The following is an 18,134-nucleotide window of genomic DNA, read 5'->3' as shown; positions in this document are numbered from 1 at the left end:
TCTGTGGACCGGGAAATTGAAATATGTTCTCTGCATTCTCTGGGAAACAAACAAGGAGGTAAATAGGTCTCAAATGAGAAAGGGTTAACTTCTTAGAAAAAGGTCAGTAACACTTGAATAACTTCAATGGCAAGGAACCTGCTGACTCATAGATAAGTGCCTGGAACATCAGTATACGTAGGTCAATACTTGGAAGCTGGTAAATTGAGATTCCATTGTGCCAGATTCCTTTTTTCCGTATTTGGGGTACATGATGTTAGTCCCCTTACCATACACGCCAAAAGGCCAGCATTTCATCTCCAAGAACTTCCGAGATACTAGGGAAGCCAAAAAGATCATTTCTTCGGGACTCCGATAACTGGGTGCCAGAAGGAAGGTGTCACCTAGGCGACTCTCGAATGGGGAGCAGCAATTAGCCTTCTGTAGGGACTCCAAGAGCGCCCCACGTAGAAAACTTGACTGACAGGATAGGTGAGGTGGGTAAATGGGATAGAAGAAGCCTGTCGGACCGAGCCTTTTTCTGTTAGGCATAACCTTTTTTGTACATCGTTCAACCATGACTCCAATGGTAAGTTTGAAAATAAACAATTTCCGTAAGAATGTTTGATCAATCACGCTTCTGGGAGAGACCCTGTACAGCGTGGTCGCTCGAAGTCCGTTGTTCTGCAGTAACTTTCCATCATTTTAATAAAAGGTCTCTAACACCGCCTTGAATCGCGCCTTCATTTGTGTCAATGCTGTAAACCTAGCTAAAACATTGGGAAGCGTGACGGGAAGCCAGGGTAATAAAGCTGCTGGGCCAAAGCCGTAGGTTTCCGCTGGGTGGCTTTCGCGGCGCGAGGCAGCGGCCCCAGCTACGCGGGCGCGGACTGAGCGCGCGCATGCGCGGCAGGAATCCGAGCGCGGAGCTGGACTTGCGCGAAGGGGGCGCGGCGCACGCAGCATGGCGTCCAACATCTACTTGGTTCGCCAGCGGATCAGCCGGGTGGGTCAGGTACGGCTCGGGGAGGCACCGCCCCTTCCCTGCCCGCGTCCGCCCTCGCCTCCCGCGCCCGCCCCTCCCCGTCTCCGCCCCAGCGCCTCGGCAAGCGGCTCAACCGCCGCCGCCCCGCCCCGCGGCCTCCCAGGCCCGCCTCCCGGAGCCGCCCCTCCTGCCCTTCCTCGCGGCCGTGGAGCTCTGTCTGGTCGGTCCCCCTCCTCCTCCGCCCCGCCGTCCTAACACTCTTTCCCTCCTTCCCTCAGAGGATGTCCTCCTTCCAGCTCAACCTCAGCCCGCTCAAGGAGCCTCTCGGCTTCATCAAAGTCCTCGAGTGGGTGAGTGCAGCCTGCGCCGGCGAGGCTGGGAATCGCGTTGCCGCGCCCGCTCCGGTTCCTGCGCCCCTTCCGGCGCCCTCTGCCAGGAGACTGGGAGCTCTGGGAACTGGGGCGCAGCCCGCCCCGCATGGGCCGCGAAGCCGCCTTTGCCCCCGGGGATGGGCCCGGACGGCATTGGACGCGCGGGGAGGGGAAGTGAGGCCGAGGCCTAGGCCCGCGCGGGGCGGGGACGCTGCGCTCGGCGTTGAATCACGAGTCCCTCGGCTGCCTCCGTCCCAGGCGGAGCCCCCCCACCCCCACCCCTACACACACCGAAGCTCTCCTCTGGGTGTCCCCGGGAGAGTGGGGGTTCAAATTTCTCTTTGGCTTCACAGCTTTCCGCAAGGGAAGAGAAAACTTCCTGTTGCGGTCTAACCGAAACCCGGCGGGCTGGAGTCGCGCTCAGGCCGGCAGACGCTGCTTCTGCGCCTCTAGTAGAAGGGGCCAGCCAGTGCACGTCTGTCCCCTGCGGACTCGAGGCCGCGCTCCTTCGCAAGTTGGTGTGCCTTCTCCAAGTGATTTGACGAGCTCTTCGGTCTTAATATGCTTTTAAGATTGACTCCAAGTTAAAAAGGATAAAAATAAACTGGGACAGGGAAGCGGGCAGAGGTGGGGGGCAAAATGCGTTTTTAGTCTGATCCACTGAAACTAAACACACGTTATGAGTCGCAAGTTGGAAACACAAGTTAGGAATCCAGTTTGTTTTAGGTATTTCGCAGCAGCATCCTGCAGTCAGCTTTCAGTCCTTCCCTGGGGACACTCTCAATCATTAACATCAAAGCAGATTTATTGCTTCGACCTTGGTAATGATCTCTTTGGAGGGCTTAGTGAATACACCAGGCACTGCCTTCAGAGTTAGTGGCCTAGTACATATTCCAGTGCTGGTTTTCAGGCCCGTATTAATAGGCAGCTGGCATCTGTTCAGCGTGCAGGCAAGTTGCTTTTGTAGCCAGCAGTATTTACATCCGTAACTCCTCAACCCCGTATGTTAGTGATAAAGTGGTGAAGAGAAAGAACTTAGATTTCCTGTTTTAAATAACCTGCGGAGGTAACACAGAAACTCAGATTCTCTAATGAGTGCTCTATCTGATTTCCTTCCTACACCCAAAGTTTCCTGTTTCCCCCAAAGTTTTAGTTGGTGTTTTCTGAAAACTGTGCTAATTTCACACAAACTTTTACGTTAAAAACACCTAAATGTACGTATTTAGGGTTCTATAAATATCTGTCCAGATTTAAATACAAAGAGAATTCTATTTGAGTATATAAAAATTTTACATTACAAGAGGAGAAACACATTGAACTGGGCTAATCAAATACCAAGTTTAAGGAAAAAAATCTTACACCTAGTAGTTTAGTCTTCTTGAGGATTATAATTAAAATTATAATTAATTTAAAATTTCAGTTAAATGAAGTTAGTTTATATTTGCTTACATTATTCATCAGTCTTTTTTGAAACAACTTTTTTTCTTAATATTTTAAAATACTAGTGGTAAGTTTATTAGTGATCATTGGTCTGACATTTTTGAAAGATACCCTTTTTAAGCTTAGGAAAATACTACTTTCAGTTTGAACAACTCATTATTACACAGAGACTCTTTCATGAAAAGAGTATTCATTGTTGATGAAGTAGAGAATTCTTTATTCAACAAATATTTGAGTATGTATTATATATCAGTGCTGTGCTGAGCACTAACAAACGGTGAATAAAACGTGTTTTTTTCCCTCACGACCTAATAAAAGACATGAAAACAAATATAAATATGCTGTATGACCAATACTATAATAAAGGTATAGGTTAAGTGTAGTAGGTGAAAGGAAGGAGAAATCAAGTTGCTTGGAGGTGTAGAGAGGATTTCATAGATTAAAGAACTTGTTCACTTGGGGAATGGGTGGGGAATGGCTTTCTAGGTAAAGAGGAGCTTATGTTCATTGGTGTGAAAAGTTGAAGCAGCAGAGCCCTATTTGAGAACTTAAGTAGTTGAGGTTGACTGCAGTCTTTACTGGAAGGGAGATGGCAGTTTGAGATGATTCTGAAAGGTTTCAAAGGGTTTGCAGAATAGTTTGGAGTTTTTTTGTATGAGCCAGTGGTTCTTAACCCTTTGGGATAACCTTGGATAATCTAGGCCCTTAAGAAAATGCATACATGCGGGTACAGAATTGTGTGTTGTTTGTTCTACAGCTTCCACCTAAGACCAGAATTCCTATTGTGTGTAGTGGATTCATTCATTCAAGAGTAAATAAGCAAGTGGATAATATAATTAGATTTGCCTTTTAGAAATTTTTATCTGTCAGCAGTGTAGGGGATGAATTGAAAAGGAAAGGCCATAATTGAAGAAAGGGAAATCTATTGTTTGAAGTATAATGAAGGCCTAAAACTAATCGCAGTGGAATTAGAAAGCAAGAGGTTTAGAAATTAGAATATATTTGTGTGTTTGTGTGTGTTTAGTCGCTAAGTCTTGTCCATCTCTGACCCCATGAACTATAGCCCACCAGACTCCTCTGTCCGTCGGGTTTTTCAGGCAAGAATATTGGAGTGGGTTGCCATTTTCTTTTCCGGGTGATCTTTCCCACCCAGGGACTGAACCCACATCTCCTAGATGGTAGGTGAATTCTTTTTTTTGTTAACTCTTCCTCAATTTTATTATTTAATTAGAGGCCAGTTACTTTACAATATTGTGGTTGTTTTTGCCATACTTTGACATGAATCAGCCACGGGTGCACGTGTCCCCCCATCCTGAACCTGCCGCCTACCTTTCTCCCCACCCACCCCTCTGGGTTGTCCCAGAGCACAGGCTTTGAGTGCCCTGATTCATGCATCGAACTTGCACTGGTCATCTGTTTTATATATGGTAATACATGTGTTTCAGTGCTGTTCTCTCAAATCATGCTACCCTTGCCTTCTCCCACATAGTCCAAAAGTGTTCTTGTTAAAGCCGTGTCTCTTTTGCTGTCTTTCTTGCATATAGGGTCATTGTTACCATCTTTCTAAATTCCATATATGTGAGTTAATATACTGTATTGGTGTTTCTCTTTCTGTCTCACTTCAGTCTGTATAATAGGCTCCAGTTTCATCCACCTCATTAGAACTGACTCAAATACATTCTTTTTTATAACTGAGTAATATTCCATTGTGTGTATGTACCACAACTTCCTTATCCATAAGTCTGCCAGTGGACATCTAGGTTGCTTCCATGCCCTAGCTGTTGTGAACAGTGGGCAGGCGAATTCTTTACTGCTGAGTTACCAGGGCTTCCCAGGAATATATGTGTAGGATGAAGAAAAGGCAGGGCTCTGAGATGACTGCCATGCTTCTGACTTGGAGTAGTAGTGGCACATCTATCTAAGACAGATCACTAAGGAAAAGCCACAGATTTTAGGTAGAAGGTCAATAAGGTTTTAGATATATTAAGCTTGTGGTCTCTTTAGAGCATGTAAGTGGTGGTACCCTGTAGATATATATAGGTCTAGAATTTAAAAGAAATACGGGCTGGAGATTCAGCAAATATTTGATTGCAAAGGAAAAGGGAATAGTTAGGAGACAGGAGAGAAATAACCTCACTGTTAAGAGACATTTCAAGAAAAGAGAGATATTTCAAGAAAAGAGTACTCAGCAATATTCGGTGCAATGTGAAAGAAAGTGAAGTCACTTATTCATGTCCGACTCTTTGCAACCCCATGGACTGTAGCCCACCAGGCTCCTCCGTCCATGGAGTTTTCCAGGCAAGAATACTGGAGTGGGTTGCCATTTTCTTCTCCAGGAAATCTTCCCAACCTAGGGATTGAACCCGGGTCTCTCACATTGTAAGCAGATGCTTTACCGTCTGAGCCACCAGGGAAGCAGATTAGGTGCAACAGGTTAAGTAAAATAATTACTAAAATGCCATCTCTTGATTTTGGTAATCAGTAGGCTTTATTAAGAGCAGTTTTGGTAAAGTCAGAAACCAGATGGTAGTAGGCCAAATGGATGTATGTAAGAAAGAGAATACAGTGAGAGTAGACCACTATTTGACTGTGAAGATGGGAGAGAATGAAAGTGTTAGTCACTCAATCATGTCCGACTCTTTGCGACCTCCTGTAGCCTGGCAGGCTCCTCTATCGATAGAATTCTCCAGGCAAGAATACTGGAGTGGGTTACCACTCCCTACTCCAGGGGCTCTTCTGGACCCAGGGATTGAGCCTAGGTCTCCAGGATTGCAGGCAAGATTCTTTACCATCTGAGCCAGCAGGAAAGCCTGGGTGGAAACCTATTTTAAAGGTGGGAAAGATTGAATGTGTGTGTACACTGTGGAGAAGAGACTTTTGAATAGAAGGTTTAAAACAGAAGCTGAGAGGGATAAGACAAAGTTCTAGAAGAGAAAGGCCCATAGCAGAAATTTTTTAATGTGTTTTGAATGAATTGTTGAAGTTTCATAAGGTGTTGAAAGATGTATGGGTTGCTTCTAAAAATAGTAAATTTACAAACAAATCTAAAATCTAGATAAAGGCTGTTTATTATAAATATTACTATCAGAATAATTCTCCAACTCAGTTTATGTTTAACAAGATTCTAGAAGATGTTAGACTAAGATGCAATCTGATAGTATGTAACTTTCAAGGAATTACAAATCTGAAGGCCTCAGAGACATGAAGGCAAGTGCCCAGTAAATATTTATTGACAGGATAAAAATCCAGTTGCCAAAGCAGAAGCATTTCTACTTTGCTTCTAAACTGCAGCTACCATGCATATATATATATATATATATATATATATATATATAATATATATATATATATATGTATGTATGTATCAATTTGTTTAAACAGCATACTTTCAGAAATATGTGCTAGTTTATATAGAATAATCATCCCAAGTAGACTAGTAAGATTTTTGCAAACAGAACCATGTTTTATTGTAATTTTGTAGTTTATAATGTAGCACAGAGGAACACCACAGAAAATACAGGTTGTGTTACAGAGTACAGGGGATGAGGCATACTTAGACTGATGTTTGTTTCTTCCATTTGCTTAATATTTAAATTTTTAGGCTATCAGTCTATGACACTGACTGCTTTTTAAGAAACTTATCTTTCTCTTAACCTTGCCATTTGTGTTCACTTTTTTCCTCTGTTGTGGAAAGGAAAATAAAAAGGATTTCAAATGGTATTTTGTGCCTAACAGATCTCTCTGTACATGTAAAACTTGTAATAGACTGACTGACTTACCCCATGCCTTTGCTCTCTGTTTCTTCTACCTGGAATCCTCTCAATATTTACTTTGAACACTCTCATGGGATATACAAGATGTTTTTTCCATAGACTATATATATATTTATGTTGTGTGTGTATATATATATATATATATATATATATATGTACATATATATAGTCAATGCTTTTAGAATGCACAAACATATACACATATGCACCTACCTCACACAAATAACAATCTCTGATAAAACATTAAAGGGGACTTTAAGGTAACAGAGCAATGCTTTCTTATAATAAAGTGTTCTCAAACACTGGTCTCAGAACCCCTTTAAACACCTAAATATTGAGCACCCCAAAGAACTTTTGTGTATATAAGTTATATCAGTTAGTATTTACCATATTAGAAATTTAAGCTGAGATTAAAAAAAATTTTTTTATTTTAAAATAATCACTTGAAAGTTAGATTACATCAGTGACAACAAATGCTGCTGGTTTTTCTTAAAGTGAAAGGCTTATTTTATTCATTTAAAAAAAAAAAGGTCTGACAGATATCTGAGTCAGAATAACTATATTTTGTCTATTACTCATTCTTTCAAGTAAAAATAGTATTCAACGAAAAAAGTGATTATTTCAGGGAACAACTCAGTTGCTTAAATGCTCTCCCTGGAGACAACCATTGTATTTCGGTATGCAGTAAAAGTGATTTTTGTTTGTTCATTTGTGACTGAAGTACTATAGTTAATTTACAGTGTTGTTTTAGTTTCTGGTGTACAGCAAAGTGATTCAGTTATACATACATATATTCTTCTTCATCTCCATTGTAGTTTATTACAGTATATTTTAGTTCCCCATGCTGTACAGTGGGACCTTGTTGTCTGTGTTTCCTATAGTAGTGTGTATCTGCTAATCCCAAACTCCTAATTTATTTCTCCCTGCCTCTTCTTTGGTAACTATAAGTTTGTTTTCTATGGCTGTGAGTCTCTCTCTGTTTTTTGTGTTTATTTGTATCATACTTTTAGATTCCCCATATAAGTGATAACTTATGATATTTGTCTGTCTCTTTCTGACTGGCTTCATTTAGTCTGATAATCTCTAGGTCTATCCAAGTTGCTGCAAATGGCATTATTTCATTCTTTTTTATGGCTGAGTAGAATTCCATTCTCTTTATAGACTACATCTTTATCCATTCATCTGTCAATGAACACTTACGTTGCTTCCATATCTTGGCTGTGTAAATGGTGCTGCTACGAGCATTGGAGCATTTTCAAATTCCAGTTTTCTCCAGGTACATACTCAGGAGTGGGATTGCCAGATCATATGGCAACTCTGTTTTTAGTTTTTTAAAGAACCTCCGTGCTGTTTTCTATGACTGCACCAGTTTACATTCCCACCAATAATATAAAAGGATTGCCTTTTCTCCACATTGTCTCCAGCATTTATTATTTGTAGACTTTTTGATGACTGCCATTCTGACTGGTGTGAGGTGATACTACATTATTTGCAGTTCCCTGATAATTAGTGAAGCTGAACACCTTGTCAGGTATCTATTGGCCATCTGTATGTCTTCTTTGGAGAAATGTCTATTTAGGTCTTCTGCCCATTTTTGATTAGTTTATTTTTTGTTATGGAGTTGTGTGAGCAGTTCGTATATTTTGGAAATTAAACCCTTGTCACTTGCATCGTTTGCAAATATTTACTCACAGTTCTTGGCTTGTCTTTCCAGTAGTAAAAGTATTTGCACATCTTGTTTCATCCCACAGAATTTTAAGAAGACTCAAGAGTCAGGATTTAATAAAAGTAATAATTTTTCTGTTTCATCAAAGACACTTTCAAGTAAAACTGGCTTTTTTCATTAACTGCAAGTGCATGGCAACGAACTAACAGTTTGATGCTGTTAGTTCTTACTGAACTAATGATGCTTCATTCTTACTGAAGCCTAGCAGTTTTATCCATCAGTGCTTTTGTGTCGATCAGCACAAATGTCAACATAGGGTAAAGAGCAAATGATGTTGTAATAATACTGTGAAAATATTTTTGACCTCATAGACCCCTTGAAAGAGTCTTGGGTACTCCGTGGGATCCACAGACCACACACACTGAGAATTGCTTTTCTAATACAGGGTAATTGTCGTTGGGGACCAGCAATGGAACAGAAATACGGGTGGGAGAAGGACTATTCTTGGATCTGGGAAATAAATCTGAGAAAAAGCTTCAACCTATTTTTTGGATTTATGACTTCCATGGATAGAATACTTAAAGTACTAACAAAGACCTGAATCAGTCTACCTGCTTAAGGTCTGGATTTGTGATAACTTGAGTATTCTCCTATGTTAGTAGTTTGGGGTCCCAAAATATAGATACAGTGTTTGCAAAGTAGGGAATTAGAAATGACTATAAAACTTCTGGGCAGGGAGATTACTTATAAAACCACTAGACCAAGATGGGAAAAGGGGGAAATAACATACTCAAGTTGAGCCTGTATCAAATGTCCTGAAACACATGAAGAAAACTAGTTCACTTAAAAGCTCAGATTATATCAGTGGTAACAGATACTCAGTTTTCTGTGAAGTGACAGACTCATTTCAAGACAGCCATCCAGATCAAGAGTCGGAATACTGATTCACTCCAAAAGACATAAAAATAATAGAACAGTCTGAAATTATTTTAAAATAGGTATATTTTGGTTCCTCGGAGATTTCTAGTTCCATATTCAGCGAAAAAATTGTCTAAGAATAAAGGTGACATAGAGATGTTTTCAACATGTAGTAATTAAGAGTTAGCAAAAAGCATCTAGCTATTTATTTCAACAGGAACTCAGGTTTACTTCTCATAGCTCAAATTCTTACGGTTTATGGAAACCACTAGGAGGCTACTGAGAACTTTCTGTGATTATACTTTTCAAATAGACGGAAATAATAGAAAAGTTAAATTGAAGCACTTTGAAACTGACTTTACTGCTCAGTGCACAGTGGAAATAAACTGAAATAGCAACATCAGTAACAAAATGTTTCTTAAAAATTAATATCTTTAATAAATGCTTCAGACCTTGACTTAGAAAAATCAGTACCTTGGCTCTGGGCATCTAATCTGGCTGACTGTAAAAGCAGACATGCTATGATAGTTCATCTAAAGTACTGAATGGTCATTTGATTTAGTAAAACAGCATGCATTGATTTTGGACATAAACCCTCATTTACTGTATACTTTTAGGTCTATTTCTGAAGATTTCAATTATGTAATTTTCCTGAACAGGTCAATCATGAAATAGCAGAGAGGACCCTGCAACTAAAAACATGTAAAAGATATCCATAAATTAGATGAGTACCAATGTTCGCCAGTAGAATCTTCTGTGAGCTGTGCAGTGTCTGGAAGTAGGAGCTGGAACTGGGACTCTGGCTGATTATCATTATAAATTTTTATACACAAAGCCCCAGATGCATGTTTTACTGTTATTATCTTAAGGCATATTATATACTCTTGTTAAATTTCATTCAAATTAAAAAAACAACCCTTATTTCAGGTATTTGTCTAATAATTTTTTTCTCTCAACTTTTTCTGATTAAGTAGAATCTTTTTTTAACCTGGTCATGTGGCTGATGAATCCAATTCACAAAGAGTATTAGTGCTCTTGGACATGAGTTTTTGTATTGTCACTGAGTAGTTTCCATGAAGACATTTTTAAGCCACCAGTCCATGTTGTGAAGCTTGGTTTGGTTAAAAGTAAATAATTTATTCTATAAAGTCACTTAGCCATGAACACTCACATTATGATACATGAACTCTGAATTAGAAGAATAGCTGATGGTATCACTCTCTGTCCTATGTTATGGGCCTCCTTTACCTTCAGGATACCCCACATACTGTCCCAACATCTGACTCTGACATACAGGCCCAACATGGGTTTCAGCAGTATGTTAAATTTAATGAAGCTTTACTTCCTGTTTAAGTCTAAGAGTAGATATAAATAGACACATTTTCTTCTTGTACACCAGTTAAATTGAGTACTCCAGTCTACTTTAGAGAGTCATATTCTAAATATCTAAATCAGTGAGGTGTCTGTCATGTCTCTAATGTGGGTCCAGTGGGCAGAGAGGTAAGTGGAACTTCAGACTGTCCTCGTAAATATGGGACCTTTTGACCTGAACAGAAGCTTGCTCTCATCCTGTGCCTGGATTCTTGGCCATTGCAAGTGGAATTTCATGTCAGCGGTTTCAGTCATTCTTAATGGGGTAGAGTGGGGGTGGGGGTGGGATTAGTTTCCTAAGTGGCAAGGAAGTGTAAATCAGCATACCACTGCTACTCATTTTAGACGAGAAGTACAAACTGAAATGCTTATTGGAACCCCTCATAAAGTAAAGGAGCATAGCAAGCTGTTTGGAAGAAGAAAGAATAATATAATTCATTGATTGCTGGTAACTAACATGCATTCAGAGGGGTGGAAAGATGATAGAAAGTGACAGCAACCTGGAAAGCATATACCATTTCTTAAGTGTCATCTGTCACTCATTTCCATGGGACTGTCACTTTATGGGAATATAGGTCTGATGTTGCCATAACTTTCATTTCCCCATTCCCATGCGGAAATCAAATTTTTGTGTGCAGCACACTGATAATAAAATACTGACAACAGAGTCACATTTTTCATGAATACTGGGAAGACCATAAATCTGTTTTCAGGTCAAGTTTCACCCGTGGGCTGCCAGAATATAAGTTCTAATTGAAATCAAAGTATTAGTATAATACAGGGAAAGGTGAGATGGTTGGATAGCTTACCCTCAGATTGTTTGTATTTCATTTAGTAAAAAGTGTGTACCTCATCCCTTTTTTCCCATAAGATAAAGACCAAAATGGCAAACATGATCTATTTATGGCAAACATAAATCTATTTATCCTCATAACAAAATGACAAACTTGAAATGATATGTAAGACTTGAAATATGGTTTTATTTGTACATTATTGAGTATTGATTTTTTTTCCCCCTTTAGTTAAGCAGTTATTTAGTGAGCATTTAGTGTATGTCAGGCCTTCTGCTGGGTAAGTGTTGTGGTCCTTTAAAGGACCAGAACCTGGTGGTCCGGAATCAACGATAAGAAGGTGAAGGAGAGAAAGAAGCTAATATTCCCTGGTTTACGCAGAGAACCAATAAAACCCTAGAAGAGGGCTTGCACCACTCACGAAGGCACAGGGCGTCCTCTCGAGGAGGTCTTGGAAGCCCGGGCAGCAGGAGAGTGAGCTTGGCGGGTTTCCACGCTCCAGAGAATTAGCCAGAGGGCGGGAGAGAGAGAAAGAAAGATACAGGGACCTAAGCCGCTGTTGGAGCAAGGGTGCTTTAATGATCTTTCTGTGAGTATATATAGGCTGTTTTACAAGGAATTTCTTTTGACAATGATAAAGATCAGAAAACCAAACATACAGCAACCATTATCAAGGGAACAAGGGATTAACAATGGTCATAAGGTCAGGAGACAATCCACAACTCAAGAAAGAGGATTGAGACTATGCAGTGTTGTTGTAAGGAGAATGTTTACTGAAGGAGATTCATGCATGTATTTAATCCTATGACCTCAGTCCTGGGAGCAGCGTGCCGTTCCACTTGTTCCTATTGCCAGGAGCTGATAAGGAACAGAGGATTTATGAGAAACAGCATGCAGGAATCCTCCTGTTAAACGTTCCCTGACAATTCCCCCTTATTTATTTATTTGTAAAAAGGGTCTTGACCATTTGAGTTTGTTTAGTTTTAACAATTTTTGCATAAAGGCAACAGTAAACAACAAATATAACTATCAATACAATCACCAAAGTTATAGTTCCAGACCGGATGCTGTGAGTAATGCTCTGAAACCCTCCGCATGGGTCTAGCCCAGATAATTGATCAGCTAGTTGTTCAGCTAAAGTGTCCAAATTAGTGGAAGAGGGCAGACTTTCAGAAAAGGTTTCAAAGATTTCTTCTCATAATAATTGTACATTCAGAGAGGCATTATCTTGTATGTTTAATAAATGAAATTTGATTTGTTCCCAGTTGTAGGCACTATGATTGAATTGAGCCAGAGGAACACAAAATTGAGTAGAATTCCAATCACATTTTAGTATCACTTGTTTTTGTACATCTATTAATTGATCTCCAACCCATTGGATGGCTGTTTTTAATTTCTGAATTTTAACTTAAACTTTATCTCTCTGAGCCTGAGTGGCCCACATAGTATGAGCATCTTTAGTCCAATTTTGAATAAAGTTTTGTGTTTGAAGTTTGTAAAGCAATGTCTGCGACAGCAGCAGTGATGCAAATGGCTATTAACCCCCAAAATGTCAAGAATTAACCATCCAATGAATTGCTTAGATCGTTGGAATAATTTAGTGAGTAACCGGGAAGCAAGTCCTGTCATGGGACCCTCTTCTCAGGGTCGTTGGGGATCTACTGGTAACCATAAACTATGTCAAGATCGAAGAATTGAAAGGGATTTGTTTTTTAGAGAAATAGAGGAATTAAGAGAAGTATACAGGTCACAGAACGTAAAGTCTATTAAATTGTAAATTTTCTATAGCTGTAACAAAAGGAAGGGGAACCCAAGCTTGTATAAAATATATGATCATAACAGAAGGAATAATTACTATGATTATAACTGGTCTCTGTGAAATATCTAGTCCAAGTTTCAAGTTTTTCAGTACTTGCAGCAAGTTTTCAGATGTTTCATTGTTTAGGCCCAGTTCGTTTATTGAGGATGATTTGAGGGTGACAAAGTGCCATTTTGCCGTCAAGCCAGCCAAGGAGTCCTTTTCATGGAAGTGTTTCATTGAACTGTTGGTAATCTTCTATGCTACTTGAGTAACATAATCATGTATAGTACTGTTAATATCATCTGAGCAGTTAGATAGCCATGTACCATGGGGTCCCCAATCAACAATGGTGTAATTGACCACAAACATTAATTTCCCTGATTTAGCTTGACATCTATCTCAATAAACAGGAGTATATTTAAAGTCTTTATAAGTAAACCCCTTTTCCTAGAGTTTTGGTAGTATTGACATGGTTTTCATAAAAGGACAGGGCAGTAAACAGTCCAACCAATATGTGGAAGTTCATTTTTGGAGGCAGGACGAAAGCCCATGTTTGTCAACTAACATTAATACATAATTTTGTTGGGCCCATGTATAAAGGAAGGATTTCATCGCCTAGAGACATGTTAATTAGTCTTCATTCTTCCTTGGGATGAGAGGGCCCCTCCAAGCTCCAAGGAGGGGGCATATGTGTTGAGTCATTAGTGGATACGATTGGTCCTATATCTGCCCATTCTACAACCTACAATAAAAGGGGGGTTAAGTATATAAGCCCAGTAAGTGTGATCAATCAAGTCAGCCCGAGCGGGGGAAGCAAAAGCAAGCACAGCAAGCATAGCGACAAAAATATTTTCAGGATTCTGAGGCATTCCCTGTTGAGAAATCAGATTTTCAGCTTGATTAGAGTAAGGGTTTTTATCTGTCCCCAAGTAGGGAGATCGTACGGTCGATGACGTCGAGTGTGGTGTTTTTTGGAAATTTTTAAAGCCGCCATGGCTTGTACTGGAATTTCTTCCTCCTGGGGTTTTTGTTGTTTCGTCTCTAGTTTGAATGCTGGAGGCCCCCTTAGGTCGAATCTTCCGAAGAAGAAGCCATGTGAGTTCGTTGGATCCATCTGGAGAAATACAGGCATACCCCTTTCCCTGTAAGATTAGTTTCCTAGATTTCCATTGATTAGTTAACCCGTCTTGATACCAAATGGGCAGAGGAAGGGAGGTGGTGTTCAATGCCTCGAAATGTTTTTCTGCTTTTAATATCTCCTTGCGGTAAGTTTAAAAAATTTAAAACAAATAAAGCTATATTAACAATAGTTATAGGCTTAAAGAATGTATTGTGTTGGAATCTAGTAAAGTCTGCTCTAGATAAGGAAGATAGAAGTGTTCCTGTGTAGGTAAACACTGAAAACCCTGAATAAGGACAAATGCAAAGATACAACAGTCTGCCAAGGGAGAGGTAAAGGCAATAATCTTAAAAACAATAAGCTACGGTACAGTGTGCCATTTATTTACTAATTTTTGTCCTAAGTGGGAAACTAGTTTTTATTATTTTGGGTTTTTTTGTTTCTTTTTTTTTAAATGAGCAAGATACACAAGAAAAATGCCTGTAACAGAAGTAATGAACTTAAGTCTGTGGCAGCCAAGGAGTCATAATATTTCTACCACAAGGAATCGGACAGGGCCTTAATGGATGAGCTTGTTTGAGATGCAGGGTGGGGACAGAGGGGGAAATCCTGGCAGAAAAAACACATACATTCAAGACATAAATACTTGATGTGTTTCAGGAACAGTAAGTATACAGTGCAATAGGACAGAATTGTATAGGCCCTTGCACGGAGTACAGCATTATAAATCCAGAAAGATAATGTTGAGGCTATGCCTCTCAGCCCTGCCTCTTATGCCAAATTAAGAACTTTGGGCTTTATATGTTTTCTTTATGTAAATTTATATCTGGAAAGCCATTCAGGAAATCTCTTAACAATGGGAATGACATGACCAGATTTTGATTTTGTATCAGTATGACGTCACTCTAAACAGCTCTATACCATAGAAACACAGTGCAGACTACAAATGCCAGTCATAGAGTAATTTTAAGCATTCTACTAGCCACATTAAAAAAGTAAGAAACAGGGGAGGTTAATTTTAATAATACATTTTGTTTAACCCAGTATATCCAAAATATTATTGTTTCAACAAGTAATCAGTATAAACAGTTATTGATGAGATATTTTACATTCTTTTTTTCATACTAACTCTTCATAAACCATAGTATATTTTACATGTACAACCATCTCAGGTCAGGCTAGCCATTTTTAAAGTGCTCAGTAGCCACATGTGGCTTATGGCACCTTAATGGACACTGCAACTCTAGAGCCCACAGTAAAAGATGGATGGCATTGAGAATGCGTGTAAAAGTGAGGAGTCTGTTGGGTTAGTCCAAGGGAAAAATGGTGAGGGCTTGAACAAAGATAGTGGCAGGAGTGATGTACACAAGAAGTGTTACTCGCTCATTCGTGCCCAACTCTTTGTGACCCCATGGACTGTAGCCCACGAGGCTCCTCTGTCCCTGGAATTCTCCAGGCAAGAATATTGGAATGGGTAGCCATTCCCTTCTCCAGGTAAACAGAGCTTTTAAAAGAATGACATTAGGTTTCTACAGTTCATCCTTGTTGACATAGGTAGCTACAGTTGTATGGCTTCATTGCTGTGTAAGTTCTCATGGTAAGTACTGTATACCAATATATTTTGTCTGCTTTCTTGTTGCTTCCCCTCTCCCCATATTCTGATATTATAAACAATATTACTGTGAACGTTCTTACACTTGTCATGCAGTATGCATGAGCAAGAGTCTGTCCTAGATCTGTATGTTAGTAAATACTAACCATTTGTAACATTTTTGCAAATACTTTCTAATGGTTTGTAGTGTCCCCCAAATCAGATGATTCAAGGGAGTGAGAAATGAAGACAAAAATTGTAGTCTCTTTATTACCTAATCTCATAAAGGACATCCCATTCCTTCTACCGTATTCTGTTCACTAGAAGCAAGTCACTGTTCTATCCACATTTAAGTGGGGTCAGTTCAGTTCAGTTCAGTCTCTCAGTTGTTTCCAACTCATTGCAACCCCATGAATCGCAGCATGCCAGGCCTCCCTGTCATCACCAACTCCTGGAGTTTACTCAAACTCATGTCCATCGAGTCAGTGATGCCATCAAGCCATCTCATCCTCTGTCGTCCCCTTATCCTCCTGCCCCCAATTCCTGCTAGCATCAAGGTCTTTTCCAATGAGTCAACTCTTCACATGAGGTGGCCAAAGTATTGGAGTTTCAGCTTCAGCATCAGTCCTTCCAATGAACACCCAGGACTGATCGCCTTTAGGATGGACTGGTTAGATCTCCTTGCAGTCCAAGGGACTCTCAAGAGTCTTCTCCAACACCACAGTTCAAAAGCATCAATTCTTCGGACCTCAGCTTTCTTCACAGTCCAACTCTCACATCCATACATGACCACTGGAAAAACCATAACCTTGACTAGACGGACCTTTGTTGGCAAAGTAATGTCTCTGCTTTTTAATATGCTGTCTAGGTTGGTCATAACTTTCCTTCCAAGGAGTAAGTGTCTTTTAATTTCATGGCTGCAGTCACCATCTGCAGTGATTTTGGAGCCCAAAAAAATAAAGTCTGACACTGCTTCCACTGTTTCCCCATCTATTTCCCCTGAAGTGATGGGACCAGATGCCATGATCTTAGTTTTTTGAATGTTGAGTTTTAACCCAACTTTTTCACTCTCCTCTTTCACTTTCATCAAGAGGCTTTATAGTTCCTCTTCACTTTCTGCCATAAGGGTGGTGTCATCTGCATATCTGAGGTTATTGATATTTCTCCTGACAATCTTGATTCCAGCTTGTGCTTCTTCCAGCCCAATGTTTCTCATGATGTATTCTGCATAGAAGTTAAATAAGCAGGGTTACAGTATACAGCCTTGACGTACTCCTTTTCCTATTTGGAACCAGTCTGTTGGTCCATGTCCAATTCTAACTGTTGCTTCCTGACCTGCACATAGGTTTCTCAAGAGGTGGGTCAGGTGGTCTGGTATTCCCATCCGTTTCAGAATTTTCCACAGTTTATTGTGATCCACATAGTCAAAGGCTTTGGCATAGTCAATAAAGCAGAAATAGATGTTTTTCTGGAACTCTCTTGCTTTTTCGACGATCCAGCGGATATTGGCAATTTGATCTCTGGTTCCTCTGCCTTTCCTAAAACCAGCTTGAACATCTGGAAGTTCTCGGTTTATGTATTGCTGAAGCCTGACTTGGAGAATTTTGAGCATTACCTTACTAGCGTGTGAGATGAGTGCAATTGTGCGGTAGTTTGAGCATTCTTTGGGGTTGCCTTTCTTTGGGACTGGAATGAAAACTGACCTTTTCTAGTCCTGTGGCCACTGCTGAGTTTTCCAAATTTGTTGGCATATTGAGTGCAGCACTTTCACAGCATCATCTTTCAGGATTTGAAATAGCTCAACTGGAATTCCATCACCTCCACTAGCTTTGTTCGTAGTGATGCTTTCTAAGGCCCACTTGACTTCACATTCCAGGATGTCTGGCTCTAGGTGAGTGATCACACCATTGTGATTATCTGGCTCATGAAGATCTTCTTTGTACAGTTCTTCTGTGTATTCTTGCCACCTCTTCTTAATATCTTCTGCTTCTGTTAGGTCCATACCATTTCTGTCCTTTATTGAGCCCATCTTTGCATAAAATGTTCCCTTGGTATCTAATTTTTTTGAAGAGATCTCTGGTCTTTCCCATTCTGTTGTTTTGCTCTATTTCTTTGCATTGACTGCTGAGGAAGGCTTTCTTATCTCTCCTGGCTATTCTTTGAAACTCTGCATTCAAATGGGAATATCTTTCCTTTTCTCCTTTGCTTTTTGCTTCTCTTCGTTTCATAGCTATTTGTAAGGCCTCCTCAGACAACCAGTTTGCCTTTTTGCATTTCTTTTCCATGGGGATGGTCTTGATCCTTGACTGCTGTACAGTGTCACGAACC

The 18,134-nt window shown here is 40.1% G+C and overlaps 1 protein-coding gene across 1 annotated transcript in view; it reads left to right on the top strand.

Annotated features, from left to right (window-relative positions):
- Positions 1-1,139: 1,139 nt before the first annotated feature.
- SYPL1 (synaptophysin like 1) overlaps positions 1,140-18,134 on the top strand; it is a 31,134-nt gene continuing 14,139 nt past the window's right edge. Inside the window, exon 1 of the mRNA XM_061165229.1 lies at positions 1,140-1,314. Within this exon, the coding sequence (XP_061021212.1) occupies positions 1,246-1,314 (69 nt within the window). The 5' untranslated portion in view covers positions 1,140-1,245. The remainder of the gene's footprint in view (positions 1,315-18,134) is intronic.

This window comes from Dama dama, chromosome 18 (genome assembly GCF_033118175.1).
Source record: "Dama dama isolate Ldn47 chromosome 18, ASM3311817v1, whole genome shotgun sequence".
NCBI classification, from domain to species: domain Eukaryota; kingdom Metazoa; phylum Chordata; class Mammalia; order Artiodactyla; family Cervidae; genus Dama; species Dama dama.
The sequence above is the reverse complement of the archived record's forward strand: the minus strand, read 5'-3'. Positions and strand labels throughout refer to the sequence as shown.